This window comes from Notolabrus celidotus, chromosome 19 (assembly GCF_009762535.1).
Source record: "Notolabrus celidotus isolate fNotCel1 chromosome 19, fNotCel1.pri, whole genome shotgun sequence".
NCBI lineage: Eukaryota > Metazoa > Chordata > Actinopteri > Labriformes > Labridae > Notolabrus > Notolabrus celidotus.
Window position 1 is genome coordinate 28,357,740 of NC_048290.1, and position 16,583 is coordinate 28,374,322.

The following is a 16,583-nucleotide window of genomic DNA, read 5'->3' on the forward strand; positions in this document are numbered from 1 at the left end:
GTTTCCATTAAAGGCTACGTTTTAGATCTGCATTACTTTTTAATGCAAGTGTTACTTTGACTCCATTGGGTCGGTTGACAGCTGTGGTCTCTTATCTGGAGATTAATATATCACACAAAAAGTATTTGGTCAGCGTAAGAAATAGGAAAAATATCTGTAGTATAATAATGGAGATAACTGAAACACCTCAACAACAAATTACCACTTGCCTACATTCAATCAATATGAAGTGTAAAAAATATGTGGAACTATGAGAGTGACAGGGGCAAGACAAAGCATACCAATTTATGAAGCATCATCCAGCAGCAATTCAAAGTGCTTTCACACAGTTAAAACAGAACATTGTGAACATTAAGACATGTAGGCTATGGCCGCTTTTAATTCTATTAAGTACTTTTACTTTTGATAAATATTCACATTGTTTATTTTACTTGAAGCAACATTTTTGTAGTTTTTGTTTTGTTTGTTTTGCTTCTCTTGAGGCCTGGGCATCTTCTTCAACCGTCCTATTTTAGATCATCAAGATACAAGATCGCTTGTGATCAAACTTATGTTGGTGTAATTTAAAAAAAAAATAGAAATACTATGAATCTTATTAAGTAATCAAATGTTCAAATGCACCTGGTAGCATCACTGGAAATAATGCCCCTCCTAAAACAAGAAAAAAAAACTTATTTCAAGTTACTTTTACATTGCAACTTATTTTAAGTAATATTTGACCAGTATGTTAAATCTTAGTGTCTTAGAATAAGACAGGAATGCTAACAATTTGTATTTTTTCACTCAAAAATAGATTATTGCACTAACACATTTCATGTCAACTTCTTCATTTGAGATATATTCATTTGAGTTGTATTATAGCATTACTTCTCTAGGTTTAAGACCATCTTGTACTTGAAATAAGATGACAAAGTTTAATTTGAGCATTTTGAGATATAATGTCTTCTCATAGTGAGCTGGATATACTAACATTCAGTCATGTTGCTTTTTAGGATAAGCCAGCTATGCTCTAAAGTAGGTGTTTCATTGTGTGCATGTAGTTTGAGGATGAATATTTTGATCTGATTTAGAAGAAACAGTGTCTGAAAACTGTAACCCACCCTTTAAAAAAAACAACCTTTCTTTCTCTCTTTCTTTCTTTTATCAATGGAGCTGTTTTCTGATAGATTCTCCAATAAAATACATTTACTTAAATCAAGTAAAAGGTTTGTCTTAAATCAAGATTATCCGTCTTCTACAAATAAGATCTCAGCTTGAAAATGTCTGTAAAAATAAACCTTGTTTCTTCAAAACTACAACTCATTGTCTTAAAACAAGTCCCTCTATCTTGCTCAAATGTTACTTGTTAAGTAAATGTATCTTAAATCAAGTGGGATAGGACATTTTGACTTAAAATGAGACAATTTCACTTGGTTAGATGTTGAGTTTTTGCAGTGATGTTACTAAAGCAATAAGGGACTTTACAGGATGTTGCACAAAAACAACACAGGCTCGTGCTGCAGTTATAAATAGGCCTTTGGTGCAGGTTATATGCAGACTGACTGGTTGTTTGATAAGTGCTGACGACACCCCAGTTTAAATCTTTGTCATACAAAATGTTCTCTTGTGTGTCTGTGTCATGGAAACATGATTGACACCTTGCTCTCTGTATAGGGGTTATGGTTAGGGGCTGTCCGTGTAGTCATTACCCGCCCACCCCCCTTCCTCCTCCCACCTCCCCCCCTCCCTCCGGGCGTCAGTGACGCGCAGATAGAAAGCGGGACCTGCCCTCCCGACGCCATTTTTCGGTCTCGTACTCGCACTACTAGTGGCTCGGATGAGGGGGGGACAAGTAGAAACAAGGGAAAGTATAAAATAGAGAATCGTTAAGCCGGAATCCCTCGCGAGTGGTCAAGGGTTGCACGCGGGCGCTACAGCTTAACGCAGTAGCACCTGAGATGCACGCGCATGAATCAAGCCGCTGCTCTGAAATCAGTTTTTGTGTGAAGACGTGTTGCGGGCCGCCATTTTTTTGCTGTGCTGCCTCTAAAGTCTGCTCCGACTCAAGAAAGGGGATTGAAAACCGCACTTCCATGACGCGTGCCTCACCATAAGAACAAGGAGATACAAAGTTTTCATTTCGAGCCCTACCAGTGACGACTGGCAACCTTTGGCAGACATGAGGATTTGACAAATGAAAAACTAAGGCCACCCTTTCCGCTCTCATTACTGACACTGACTGGAGGAGACACATTAGAAGAGAAGCCTGGTGTTTTCTCGGAAGGCGGAACAAAAAAGGGAAGCTTCATTGATCATTTGTTGCTCCGGGCTCCGTCTGTGTTTTGTCGTAAGTTTGTTTTAATATATCTCCCTTGACCACTCCAACAATCTCTCTGCCATTGACTGACTGGTGAAGACAGGAAACCACAGCATGCTTCAAAGTTGGATCGAGTCAGTCACAGCCTGTGTCTGAAAACGTCTGCTTGGTTTTTGTTTTTTTTGGGGTTTCGTGTTTTCCTTTTCAAAGCGAGGTCTCTGGAGCCTGCAGCGTTTGTGCAGCAGAGATCTGCCTTCAACCTCACAGGGCGAAGAATGCCCTGCCCTGCATCTTCCAAATCCCACACTTTGCTGTGATTGGCCAATCCCAACCACGCACGCTCCTTTAACTTATTGTCTAGCCTGGCTTGTAATATATATATAGATTTTTTTCTTGTTTGTTGACTGATATAACTTATTTTTGAACAGAAATGTCAACTGCTCGGTTTGAGTCATCTGATCGGTCTGCGTGGTATTTTGGACCCGTGTCACGACAAGAGGCACAGAATAGGTTACAGGGACAGAGACATGGCATGTTTCTGGTTCGAGACTCGTCGACCTGCCCAGGCGACTACGTGCTGTCAGTATCTGAAAACTCCAAAGTGTCTCACTATATTATCAACTCTTTGCCCAGCAAGAGGTTTAAGATAGGGGATCAAGAATTTGAGAACCTTCCTGCTCTACTGGATTTCTACAAGATCCACTACCTGGATACAACCACGCTGATAGAGCCAGCACCCAGGTAGGGCACTCATCCAATGATGTCTCTCTACTATCTCACATGATTCTCAGATGTGCATCATGGTAAAATACCATAACACCTGGGCCTCTGGGATGTGTCACAGTGGCTAATGTAGGTTATGAAGGGGCTGTCTATTTTTATCCAAACTAACCCACTTTCTGTCAGACTGCAGCAACTTCTGGTGGAGCATCCAGTTTTCCAGGTTATAAACTGGTGCACACACCAGCACTGTAAACACAGCTCCAGTTGTCTGTTTTAGTGAGGTGGTGTTGTCTCCTGACACACCAGTTTATAGAAAATAACAATGACCAGCCTAGATGCATGTAAATGGTTGAGTTTGTATATTCATGTACTCTTGTTACTAATGTTTGCTTCTGTTTTTGGCTGTTGCTGTAATGAACAACAGATTTGATTCATTGCATTCAACAAAATATCAATGGTATGTGCAGGAAACATGTCCCTGATTTCATTGGTCTTTGTCCCTTTCCTCATTATCTATATCACCCTAGGTACCCAAGCACAGTGACATGTCCTATCCAGCCCATGGGTGGCCCCGAGGACAACCTAGAGTATGTGCGGACTCTGTACGACTTTACTGGAAGCGATGCAGAGGACCTACCCTTCAAGAAAGGGGAGATCCTTATCATCCTGGAGAAGCCCGAGGAGCAGTGGTGGAGCGCCAAGAGTAAAGAAGGACGTGTCGGGATGATCCCCGTGCCCTACGTGGAGAAATTGGTACGACCTTCCCCTCACCCTGGTCAGCCTTCCCATGGATCTCGCAACTCCAACAGCTATGGAATCCCTGAACCCTCCCACGCACTCGTCCACGCCTACGCCCAGCCACAGACGCCTACGCCATTGCCCCCAGGAACACCTGGAGCAGTTATCACCCCTCTACCATCCATGCAGAACGGCCCAGTCATGGCAAAGGCAATCCAGAAACGTGTGCCGTGCGCCTATGACAAAACAGCTCTTGCTCTAGAGGTATTGTGGAATGGGATTTTATTTTATCCCCCTTTATTTTGTTTGTCCATTCTCTTTCTCCCCTCTCTTATCTTCCCTTCCTCAGTAGGAGGTCAAGTTGACTTCACCTGCTGTTTAAAATGACCTTTTGATGGCTTGCTTCTGTTGATACAGATATCTAATGGAAGTAAGTAGCAGACTATTTGGTACTAATATTTCCAGAGTCTTGGGACAAGTTAATTTAAGGTTTTGAACCAACTTATTCTGGGTATAAATTTGGGTCCATTACCAAGCACCAAAATCCTTCGTCAACACTTTCAATCCATATCAATATTTGCTGTATGCTTTTTGGAAATCAATGAAAATGTATCCTGGAGACAAACTACGGTAGGCTGCACAACTTAAAGAGTCTCTAAACAGCAAGCTGAAGATCAGTACTCTTCTGTTTAGTTGGATCCAGTTGAAATCTGTTTCACCTCTAACATCTGTGGTTGGCTGTTTTCTTTGAACCTGGAACCACGCCCAACAGTGTTGTCATAGACGCTAAAGTCCACCAACTGGAGAACCCAAAAGTCCTGATTTTCAGGCAGTATGTATTGAAAGCTATTGATTACAGTGCTAAGAATGTGCCAATAAGTTATTTGTTAAACAGAACACACTTGGACCCAGTTCAGTCTTGTCCAAATTGTACTTCTATTCATGTTGTTCACTGTTACTATGCGGAACTGACATTTTTGCCACATTGTCAACAGGAAGCAGTGATACCATAAACTTTATAAATGAGCAGGACTCCTTTACAAGGACTGATTTGATATGACGTGTTATCTGGTCGTGCCAGGCGCCACTATTGCTATTCAGACTGAATTAGCAGTATTGGTTTTGACCAATCAGAGTCAAGTATTTAACACAGCTGGGTGATGGTGAAAGCAGCGCCTGGGATGACCAGTTCACATGTTATATCAAAACATGCTGTGTAAAGGAGTCTGGTTCATTTAGAAAGTTTATGAATTCACTTCTTCCTGTTGACCATTAATTCAAAATGAATTGATTTGGGAACACAGAACCTAATATCTGGGGTTAATTAATTTATTTATTTATTAGTTTATTTGACAGGGGCCATGCAAAACATAAACTGTCCAGCCAGAGTTAGCTATAAGCTAATTTTCATCTGTGGTCCCTGGGCAGGAAGATGTTAACAAATGTACAATACAAACGAAAAAACTAGCATTTAAAACAATACATAGACTACTCAACACAGTCCATCACTAATAACAACACATTTAAAATTACATTTCATTGTCTCTAATTTGATGCATTCAGATGATCACATGATTGTTTTTCCTTGAGCCATAATTTCAGTTTACTTTTGCTGACTCGTCACTAGACAAAGAATCAATCAATCAAGCTAGCAAGCTTTATTTATATAGCACCTTTCATAAAAATCAAATGCAGCCCAAATTGAAAAACAAGAAAGAAGCAGAAATAAAACAATGGCAAGACATATTAGGGGAGAATAATAATAACATAGAATAAAATAGAGACTAATGGACACCAACAATAAAATATGAGTAATTAAAATGAGTTAAAGCATCAAAATTAAGAATAAAAATAGTTAAAATAAATAAAGGGTAAGGATAAGAGGAGAAAATAAAACTAAGGTGGAAAATATCAATAAAGTAGATGAATAAATAAATGAATGAATGAATAAATAAAAATAGAATAAGATAACAGTTAAAATTTCTAAAATAATAAAGCAACATTTTAATCAATATTACAGTAAAAGGTAAATAATAAAATTGTTAAACCCTACATAAAAGCCAGACTAAATAAGTGCGTCTTTTGTTCAGTTTTTTTAGTATAAAGAAGGAAGATGAGACATCAAGAAACACATAAAGCTTTGCACCACACCCTGTTGGATCTCAATAACCTGCTCACTATACATAATCTCCTACATATTGTACAGTGATAGCATCTGCCACAGATCTCATTCATTCAGAGGGAGACTAGCTATACATTTTTGCTACCTGATCACAAGAGATTATGGGGCAACTATATTCACTACATTTGCTTTTTCTCTTTTAATCTTCGTCAAATTTGGAAAGGCAGAAAGAGCACGCGTTGAAAAGCTGTATCACATTAAAGAATAAGTTTAAAGATAAACATAGTGTGTGTGTGAGAGTAGTACTACCCTATTTCTTGTAAGTCACAGACTAGAAATGACAGTGGGAGGGAAAGCCACAGAAGTTGTGGCGGTTCTATGTGTGAAAGAAAAGTCAAGCCTCTTTTACAATCCTCTTTCACAGCGTCCACCGAGCTCTCACTGTGCGAACACACCAAAACACCGATGACCAAAAACACTGCCACTCTAACCACCTGCTCTCTGGGTTTGCCAGGGCTCTGTGTGTGTGTGTGTGTGTGTGTGTTACAACATCATGGTGTGGCTCTGGTCACTGCATTATGCCGTGTGACGACGACGATGATGATGATGCCAGCATTCATTCACATTGCTTTAAAGCCAGCCTGATTTACTGTGTTGTTTGATGCAGAGAAACTTGTACCCCGGGGTCACGTTTGGTTGAGGGTGCAGTTGTTAAGAGAGCTGTGTTTGTCCATTTGACAGATTAGTTACTTTTACATAGAGTCATAACTTAAGTGCAAAATCTGCTTTTTCATCAAGTAATAGAAGGAGTGCACGGACTCTGCCAAGACTGACCACAGTATTGTGACTCAACTTCCACTATTGGGCTGCTGTGAAGCCCACATACAACAGTCTTCTCAAAGGCCCATTGGTTCCAGCTCCTGCTAGCCTGCAAGCTGCTCAACACGCAGCAGGCTTGCTGTATTTCTCAGCATCGCACTGTGGCTAATACAAATCTGCTCTGACTGTGGTAACATGTCGAAGCATGTGATGTAATGCGTACAGTACACTTCACACATGCATTGTGGAAGCTCTGAAAATGCTCCGCTCTGAAAATGCTCCACTCTGATAGCAGACGGAGCTCTAAGCGATGCCCCAGGGAGTCGGATGAATATGGGAGGTATCTTTGCCTATCTCTGCGCTGATACACACACACACACACACACACGCCCAGACACACACAAGTCTGTCAGTGGTTAGGGGAAGTGAAGCAGCCTGTAAAAGCTGGGTACAGTGATCAAGTCTTCTTCATGGCTTTAAGAGCAGTGGTGTACATTAGGACTGTGAGAAAGCTGGTGGATGATATTCAGGCTAAAGGTGAGGAAGCTCAGCTCCCTGTAACAACATTAGTCCTGTTCTCTGCTCCCTGTCTGTGTAATGTTATTAGTTACCAACACATGGTAACTTATAGCATTCCCAGTCAGTTTCCCACTGAATGAAAGTGCACCTCTGAGATCTGTGTGGACACGTTGGCTTATCTGTACACTTTGTCATCAGCGCCAAAACACAACTTGATTTGCAACGTTTTCATCTCACTATTAAAGAGTCCTGCATCTAGAGGAGACTAGTGTATCAATACAATCAGACCTAGCCTATGTATGTGACCTATTTTAAACATGAAAGAATGCACCACAATTAATCTCTCTATCTCTGTCTGCAGAGATTGTCAGTTGACCCTTCCTGTTACAGTAAACAGGTTTACAAGAGAACATTGTCCACAGATTAATCAGCGCCATATGGAGTGGATCTTCTCCACTGCAATGCCTCACATGTCAAATACCTCACAAAGACCTATACTTGGAGAGTAGTTGCAAACCTGAAACATGCCTTTATTGGGGGCTGATGTAATGTAATGTCATTTAGTGTTATCATTTGGTCAAACAGCTAAGTGCATGGAGCTACAGTTGCAGACAGGATTCTGATAATCAGCAACTGGAGATTAGGTCCATTACAATCTTTCTCTGCTGATCCATTACACCCAGGCTTAACCAGCTGTCAATAAAGGCCCACAGTTCCATTTGAATCAAGCCAAATTGGACAGAGGGAGGTCATTTCTTTGGAATTAAACAGTTTCAGATTGCTGCCAGGCCATCCACAGACACATAACAAGACCATAGGAGGCTTCTAATGGACATTGTCATGCAAACTTGAGTGGGCGTTGATTTTAAGCTGGATGATATGATGCTTCCGTGTTTGTAGTTCTCCTTTTCAAGGTTTTTTCAATGATGGTAAATTATATATTTCAATTTTAAAGGCCCCCATAAATCTGTCATCATACCTCCTCTGTCATGAAAACAAGTCACAAAGATGTCAAAGCTATCTTTTGTGATTATGTTTTGGGGGTTTTCAACTTAAACTTTAGACTGTGATGCTATTACTTCATGCTAGCGTTCTTGTTCTGGGTTTTAGAATGACCGCTCATTTCAGTCGTGACTAGTTGCAGAAATGCATCATGCAACTTTGTTTTGACTTTGCAAGGGGTAGAACAGTTTTGATGTCCAATGTGAGGCTGCAGACTTTTTATTTTCCTGAAGACTTTGAATTGGCTTCACATACATTAGTGGTACCTCTAAAACACTCACTCATGCTTCTTTCACATGTACATCCCTGAAAATGTCCAAAACTTCTCAGGAGCTCTGCCTCTGAAATTTTACAAATTTGCTTATTCACACACGTCTCTGACTTCGCAAAGTTCTCCATATGTGGTGTTCAGGGGGTTTTAGGGTCTGTAGTACGCTACGAAAGCCACAGTGACCTTATCATGTTCTAATAATTAGAACTTGATGGTTTTTGTATTTATATCAACGCTGCATGCAAACAGACCGATGCACAGACTTCTTCAGCTTCGGATGTTTATATTCATCCAGTTTTGAATATGCATCGCTCTTCATGGCTCGCACCATTCCCATGATGTGAACCATCTCACAGCGGCTCACTCCAACTTCACAGACATTTTACCAGGAAGCTTGAAGGCAAAATTGTGGGTTAAATCAGGGTGACAATTTCTGACACATGTTGCGTACCTTGAACATTTCTGGAAGTTTTTGGTAGCTGTGTGAATACAGCTGTGGAGAAAAACCTTCCTCAGTTTCACCAGTCATTTCTGAAATTTGCACCCAAGTCTAGAGCTGGGCGATATTGAAAAGGACGTTATCACGATGATATCTATAATTATCAGGATAAATATCAAATTATTATTTCATTTCAATTTAAAGGCAGATTTTTTCCCCCTGGGTGAAAGTTGAAGGAACCAGGCGGTTTGTGTGCTTGTATCTGGATTTAGTTCTCTGATCAGCTTCTTGAATCCCTCATTTCTGATGGTGTAATTACAGGTTTAAATATATCAGTTATATTTTTGGCCTTTTTGCCTTTTTTTGATAGGACAACTGAAGAGAGAGAGGAATTGTGGGGAGTAGAGAGTGGGGGAAGACATGCAGGAAATGGTCGACCGGCTGGGAATCAAACCGGCGACCCTGCAACGAGGACTGTAGCCTCTGTATGTGGGGCGCTTAGACCGCTAAGCCACTAGTGCCCCAAATATATCACATTTGTATCAAACTTTTTTTATATTTATATTGAGATAATATTATATCGCAAAAATTGTCATTATCAAATTATCGCCCAGCCCTACTCTTTCACTTTTGTCTGCAAGACGCATCTTACCTATCTTTGACCATATTCTGATGTCCTCACAGAATTGTCTTCCTTACAGTAACTCCGTTATCTTTCACTCAAGTCCTGATAATTATATTTAAGACTAGAAATGCTAGAAAGTGGTTCTTAGAATGAACTGACCACATAGTCTTCTATATCTTGTGGTATTAGTATTTATTTCTCTCAAACTTGCTCTGCACTCTGCACACCTTACCCGTTCTCATCAGGCTTCTTCTAACTCTCTTTGGGGTTGACTCATCAGAGATCATGGTTTACAGCCAAAACCCTTTCGTTTAGTCCTGTGGCTATTTTAGGGTCTCTGCAGTCCAAAAAGCAGAAGATATGAGTCATTGTGTTTTAGTTTCTGAGAAAGGCAGTCATCAACAAATAATATGAGCTTTTATATTTCTGTTCAAGTTTCATCACACAGAACTGGTCTATTTTAAGTCACTTTTCTTTAGTTTCTTTTCTTCTGGTTCCGTGTTCTTGCAGCTTTTTGTTGCATTTCTTTCAGAATACCAAGAAGAACTTCATTAACAAAGATATTTCCATGAAGTTATGTTTCTTTTTCTTTCAAAGATCTTTCAATTTGAATTTATAGACATTATATACGGAAGATCTATGTGAACAATTAAAGCAAGTGGTGTTTTTTTTGCATAAGAAAACAAAATAAGTGAATGAATGAAAAAATAAACAATAATAATTTAAAATAAAATATAAATAAATAAGAAAATTAATAATAGTGAAAATGCAATAAAATAAATAGGTTAACATTTTAATAAAATAATAAGTGCAAAAGGTAAAAAGCAATAACAAAAAAAATTATAATACCCCCAAAAAAAAGAGAAATACCAAAAATAAACAATAATATAATCTATGAAGTCATGATTTTAATGATTTTTAAAATGCACTAAATGCTATGGAGTTGTACGAGTGAGAAGAAAAAGAAGAGATCTGGTTTCATATGAACAGGACTAGTTTAATCCGGCTCTTCCCAGGTTTTGATAAAGATTTGACTGACAGACTTTTCATGATGAAGTAACCTCTCATCCCTCTCCACATGTGTAACGGATTATTGATACAAATAATGTCCGGGACTAGCTGTCCTTGAAGCTTCGTTCTACAGTAAAGAGCTACAAATAGCGTGCCCTCACATTCCAGTTCCAATCATGCTTTTGACGACGGAGTCTTTTCTCTTTTAATCCTGATAAAGAACATATGGCTTTGACAGATTGGGGTCAAATTCAGTGTCACAAACTCATCTGAGTGATAGCTCGGTGCTCTTCTGAAGACAGTGTGAACCACAGTGCATTGTGCATGTTGAGGTTTGATGAACAGTTGTTTTAGAGGTTAATGAATCGGATGTACTGGATGTTGTATAAGCTCGCGCATAGCAACCAAATCACTTGATGACCTCTTTTGACATTCGGTAGTTTTTCCGCAGTGCATTCTGAAAACAATGACTCGACACTTTCACATGTTGTTGACTCATTCTGTAACTTTTCTCCATTTATAACGTCATACAGCAGCAACCAGTGAACCCACTATTACATGTAGGGCTGTGCCTACTTAAATTTAGTAAGTCGTATTATGTCTGTCTCTCTAACATGACGCTTTGACTCTTTGTTCCTGTTTTCTTAGGATAGCATAACACCAGTCTCTCTTTACCAGCCCACATGAGCACCATGTTTCTATATTTCTGCCCACTTTTTTGCCTCTCAAGTCTCGTCACAGTCACATCAACTGTCGCAATATTTCAACTGGGTGAAAGAGTTTAATCAGCTTACAAAGCCTAAGTTTGTTATCAGCTAAAGTAGCATCCCCAAGGACCCACAGAGAATCACACGAACACTGGTTTTTACCATGAAACTGCTTTATGTTGTAGCTGATTTAATAACCATATCTGTAGTGTTGCAGAGTCAGAGACCTCAGTGGACAATCTACCTCCAAACAAGTGGACCGTTTGCAATAAAGCTAGTGGCAGCTCAGCTCACAGTAGAACCTCCTGACGTCCTCTAAAGAACATCATAGAAGCCTTCCATGTTGATGCTCCTACATTGCTTTGTGTATAACCACACAGCTTACATTTTTAAAAAGTATAAATAAGAAAACAAAAAAAATCTTGACTTGTGATCACTAACTTTTAGGCTCATGTGTTCTTTCTTGAAGAGGAATGCTGATATTGACTGGTGCTAACAGGACACATTGACTCTTATGGGTACTTAATTGTGATGAAATTAATAATGGTCATTATAAAACCCAAAGTGTTTCCAAACCCTAAACTGTAAGGCACGTCAGTCAAATGCAGCACCTTACTGTTGCAATGCCTAAAAGATATGATCTCAAACAATGGTAACCAAATGAACTTCAAGGGATTTTAAAGACATGGCAGAGATCGACCGGTGTTACGGTTTAAACAGTGACCCTGTTAACTGCAGAGTTTCAGCTGGATGCGTTCCTCACAAACCTATAGCTGATAACTGAACACCAAGCTGCAACTTCAGGCTGCAGGAATTGGAGCCAATGCAGAAGTGTTAAAAACTGCAATGTCTGCTTGAGGCTGGCTCCAGAAGTACCAGAAACCACATACACACCATTTCAAAGAAGACAATCTTTACAGCAGAAATAAACATGTTTACAGCCTGGTACTAAAGACAAGTGTAGTCTGGATAGCTTATTTATTAATCGGCACACACTGTACGGGGGATGAATTTTTTCATAACGCCGCAATTTGGAAGATGTTAAGATTAAAAGTTTTCCATTGATTGACAGGCGGGAACTCTGTAGCTGTTGGCTAGAAGGCTTAAAGCCCGCCTCTTTACCTCACACAAGCTCTACAACAGTTAGGTTGAGTTCAGCATTAACAATATTGCTAACACCGACGATCAGCTTCAAAACAATGCTTCAGAAACAGATGGGTGATGTCATGGATAATACGTCCATTATTCATACAGTTTATGTTAAATACTTATCTGATGAGTATATATTTTTGACATTTTGTTAAAAAATGACACTTGGATGCATTCCTGAGGACTCCCTCTGTGTTTCAACAGCTGTGTAAGCTCCACAAACACTGACATGTTCAGTCTCAGGTCTCCAGTTTACAGGGTCACTTTTAAAACCGGAACACCAGGAGCTGACAGAGCTGCATTTGCGGTATAGCTTCATAGAAGACAACTGTTATAAAGTTATCAAACCAAGTTTTTTTTTAGACAATGTATTTATTGATTTTAACAATAAAGATAGGATAGTCTCTATTAATACACAGCTGAGTTCACAGAACTGGTTTTGTGAAAAAGGACATGCGCACAAAAAAAAGATAGAACAAATACAACGAATTAAAGAAAGAAAAGTTAATTGAATCACAGATGTGTGTGATGTTATTGTGGACGGCAAGTGAAATAACACAAGCAGGGGCATCTTGGGGGGAGGTTAACTACCCCAGAACTGAATTTAGACCCTGGTTCCTGTGGTTGAAAAAGCATGTAGTTCCTGGGGGAAGTCCCTAGTTAGGTTGAAAAACACTATATATTAAAATCTGATGAGTGCTGTGTGTCAACTGTCAGTGTGAATGTCCTGATATAGATGAATGCAAAGTCATGCAAAAGTAAACGTGGCGTGTTCCATGTCGAGTAAGTGGTCAGTTGAATTATGAGACAGGCTCTTGTTCGTTCTTCCCAATGGCAGTTCAAAGCCAGCTTGTCTCTTGTGTTCAGATATGGCGGTGATGAAAAGCTTCAATGTCAAATGTCACAGCTAGAAAAGCCCAGATGAAACTCTCTCAGATCCAAATTGAGGATGCAAGTTAAAAGAACTAAGAGCCCAGTGTTGTCAAGGCTGCAGAGTCCTGACAAGATTATCCACAACAATCTTCAGGGTTATTAGAGCCGCAGAGAAGAAGTGAAAAGGAAGCCCATACTCCATCTTTATTAAAGTTTAGTTTGAATTAAAGACATTCATTTGAAGATGTTCTTGTATTGCATTTGCATTATTTGATTTGACAACCACTGGACTACTTTTTTAAAAATTTTTGTCCTCAAGCAAGTGAGACATGATCTTATTCTCTGTCTCTCCACAGGTGGGTGACATCGTCAAGGTGACACGGATGAACATCAGCGGTCAGTGGGAGGGAGAGGTGAACGGCCGAAGGGGCCTCTTCCCGTTCACCCACGTCAAAATCATAGACCCCCAGAATCCAGACGAGAGTGACTGACCTTAGAGTCCAACTGGACCCTTTAGCCAGTATCCACCTGTACCTGAATGTGCTGGCTGCCTCCACCCTGTCCCGCCAGTGTCACCACGGTTACGTGCTTGCCTGCTTGTTGCGGTACAATGATAACGACCCCTCTGTTGTTGCCAACCGTCGCAAGGCTTTCTGACTGTTTACAGCTTTGGACATTGGATCCAAACTAAAACCATGACCCCACTTCTGCCGGCTCTCCCTCCCTCTCTGTGTCTCGCTCAGTTCCAGTCTGGGCAGTGTTTTGATTTTGCATTTTAGTGTCCTTTTCATTTCCAGATCACTGGGCATCAGTGTGAGTGTGTCTGTGTACGAGTGTGTAAAAGTGCATGTGTGTGTGTGTGTGTTCTTGATAAATATTCACCATCACATCTTCTTTTTTTTTTTAATTTGACTCTCTGAATATGTGTTCTGTGTGAAGTCTTGGGGAATCTGGAGCGTGTTGGTGTGTGTTTGTTTCGTTGATGTAAGGACATTGTACAAAGTAGGGAAACGCAACATCCCTATGGACTTGGGAGAGCACTGAGGCAACAAGGAACTAACCAGCCAGTCAAATGTAATTTCTCCAAACAATCAAGTCACTGTTGTACCTTAACCATCACGCAATCACAGACACACACTGATCAGCCATGAGTGATTCAAGCTGACAGGCTTTTGATGTGTATGTGATGTGTGACTGGAGTCGGAAGCTGGAGTGATGATTTGCTCTTCAACCTGGCACAAGTCTGGCTGACAGAGTTATTTATCTTTTGTTATAAGACATGACAAGGCCATATGTTGGTTCATCTGTTTCTTATTTGTGCCACATGATCAACTATAGTTCTCTTTCCTTTTTCGTTCCTTTTTTTTATTTTGATTTGTGACATAGAAAACATGTTTAGTAAAGGAGTAACTTAGCATGTCCTCTTGGTTCCCCCTCTCAACTGTCTGCCACATCATCGTCAATTAAACAGACAATGCTTAGAGACTAGCAGGTCTGCAGTGCCAACAGCACCAAGCACTAGAAGATAAATTCCAGCTCTCTGCAGAGGAGTGCAAAGCTTAAAGGTGAAATAAAAAGTCAAACAGCAACAGCAGTAGCCCTCGCCAGCACTTCCCACAAGCATCTGACTACAAGGCTAGCTTAAAACGCAGTGTGGGCATGACAACCGGAGGCTGTCCACTGAGGTGAGATACACGCATCTCAGTGGCATAGGTCAGGAAAAGAGAGATATTTCAGCAAAGCCAATGAGATCCCATCAATGCCTTTCTCAGAGGGTGACACAAATGCATCTTTGAGCGCATGCAATACCCTCTCTGACTTTTCTGATGTGATGATACCCACGCCGAGCTCGGATTTCAGACCGCTTTATTCCTTAAATTCTGATCAGTGCACAACTCCTGGTCTCTTTTATGCAAACAGACTGTATCGGAGTGGTGGAAAGCATCTTTGTTCATACTGAGCTGCAGGAGAGAGAGGGATTTGATGAGAAGCAGCTCAGAATGGAAGAGTCGTGCAAACAGTACCGACCCCAGAGTTCTGCTGTAAAAATGAACTAACCCCGTTTCCTTAATGCTTCGGTTTGAAATCATTGATTGGCCGGTCGCTCAGAGTTGTATTGTGCAGCTTTTAGTTTCTTTTTTTTTTTTTTGAAAGGTTATATTCAGCTTTTTAAAGCAAGCTTCTTTTTTTTTTTTGTTAACAAGTGATGTTAAAAAGTACCTATGGTGACATTTACAAAAGGGAAAAATGCCTGCTGGTTGCCTCTGTGCATGACCTCTTGGCCCAGGGAGATGGTTCGACCTGGCCGAATGCTGCTTAATGTCATTTGTTTCCGTATTAAATAAAGGTTTCTTTTATTTGAATCCCACCTGGTCTGTGCAAACAAACCAGGTGGGGTTTTTTCCTCATCAAACATAATGAAATCTACTAATTAAGCAATACACCCTGATGATTTCCTTTCTTGAGGTGAACTTGCTTCTCTCATGCTTCTAAATTGTTTTTGTATTGGCATTAACAGTATTACTGTGCTCTCTTCTCATATTCTAGGAAAGCCTGTCTTTTACTTCAGAATTGAAAATTGTGCCTTTTATTTTCTTATACCATTTACATGTGTTAATATTTCCCATGGTTAACACCTGTGCTGGTATTGACCCTTTATGTACAGAACAAGTAAATAAAATTTACGTCTACTTCTTTAACTTGCGCCGTCTCTGTGTCTCTGTCCTCTCCCTGCGTGTTGTGTTTTTTTTTCTGTCGCACAGATGGGTGGGTGTGGGTGTGGGTGTGGACGTGTTTGCAGCAGCCTGGCGTCACAGGTTGTGTATCTAGAGCACAGGACAGTTGCTTCTGCTCTCATTTTTGACAGTTCCAGTTTTTGATTCTGGCTGCGCCCAGGAGAAAGGAAGCAATTAATGAATTTTAATGAAGTGCTAATAAAAGAAAGTCAGCTGACACACAGATGGGGAATGGAAAACTTTTCAAGGGCAATCTTTCAGATGGGCATGTTCTGTGCCTGTTTGTCCAGCACCTTCAAACCAGGTATAAATAACACAACTTTAGCTCTCCTGAGGATTAAACACAGTCAGGCTTCTGGTTCTTTAGTCATAATTTATAAGCAGTCACTGGATGTTTTCATCACAATGTACTGTAAGAGCATTCACATTTGCCCTTTGCTGGAACTTTATTGAATAATAAATGAATATGCAAGATTTATGCATTTGTTTGCATATTGAGTCCTCCATTGAAATGGATGCATTTGTAGTAAATGTACGACTATTATATGCAGCCT

At 40.2% G+C, this 16,583-nt stretch overlaps 1 protein-coding gene across 2 annotated transcripts; it reads left to right on the forward strand.

Moving 5' to 3' along the window:
* Positions 1-1,765: 1,765 nt before the first annotated feature.
* On the forward strand, positions 1,766-15,993 carry crkl (v-crk avian sarcoma virus CT10 oncogene homolog-like). 2 transcript variants are annotated; one of them, XM_034709183.1, is made up of 4 exons: positions 1,766-2,326; positions 2,725-3,037; positions 3,547-4,021; positions 13,651-15,657. In XM_034709183.1, exons 2-4 carry the CDS (start codon positions 2,727-2,729, stop codon positions 13,783-13,785), a joined length of 921 nt encoding a protein of 306 aa, XP_034565074.1. In that variant the 5' UTR covers positions 1,766-2,326; positions 2,725-2,726; the 3' UTR covers positions 13,786-15,657. The 2 variants fall into 2 exon arrangements, with proteins under 2 accessions (XP_034565074.1, XP_034565075.1); XM_034709184.1 differs by having other exon boundaries at positions 1,766-3,037; positions 13,651-15,993.
* The last annotated feature ends 590 nt before the right edge of the window (positions 15,994-16,583 follow it).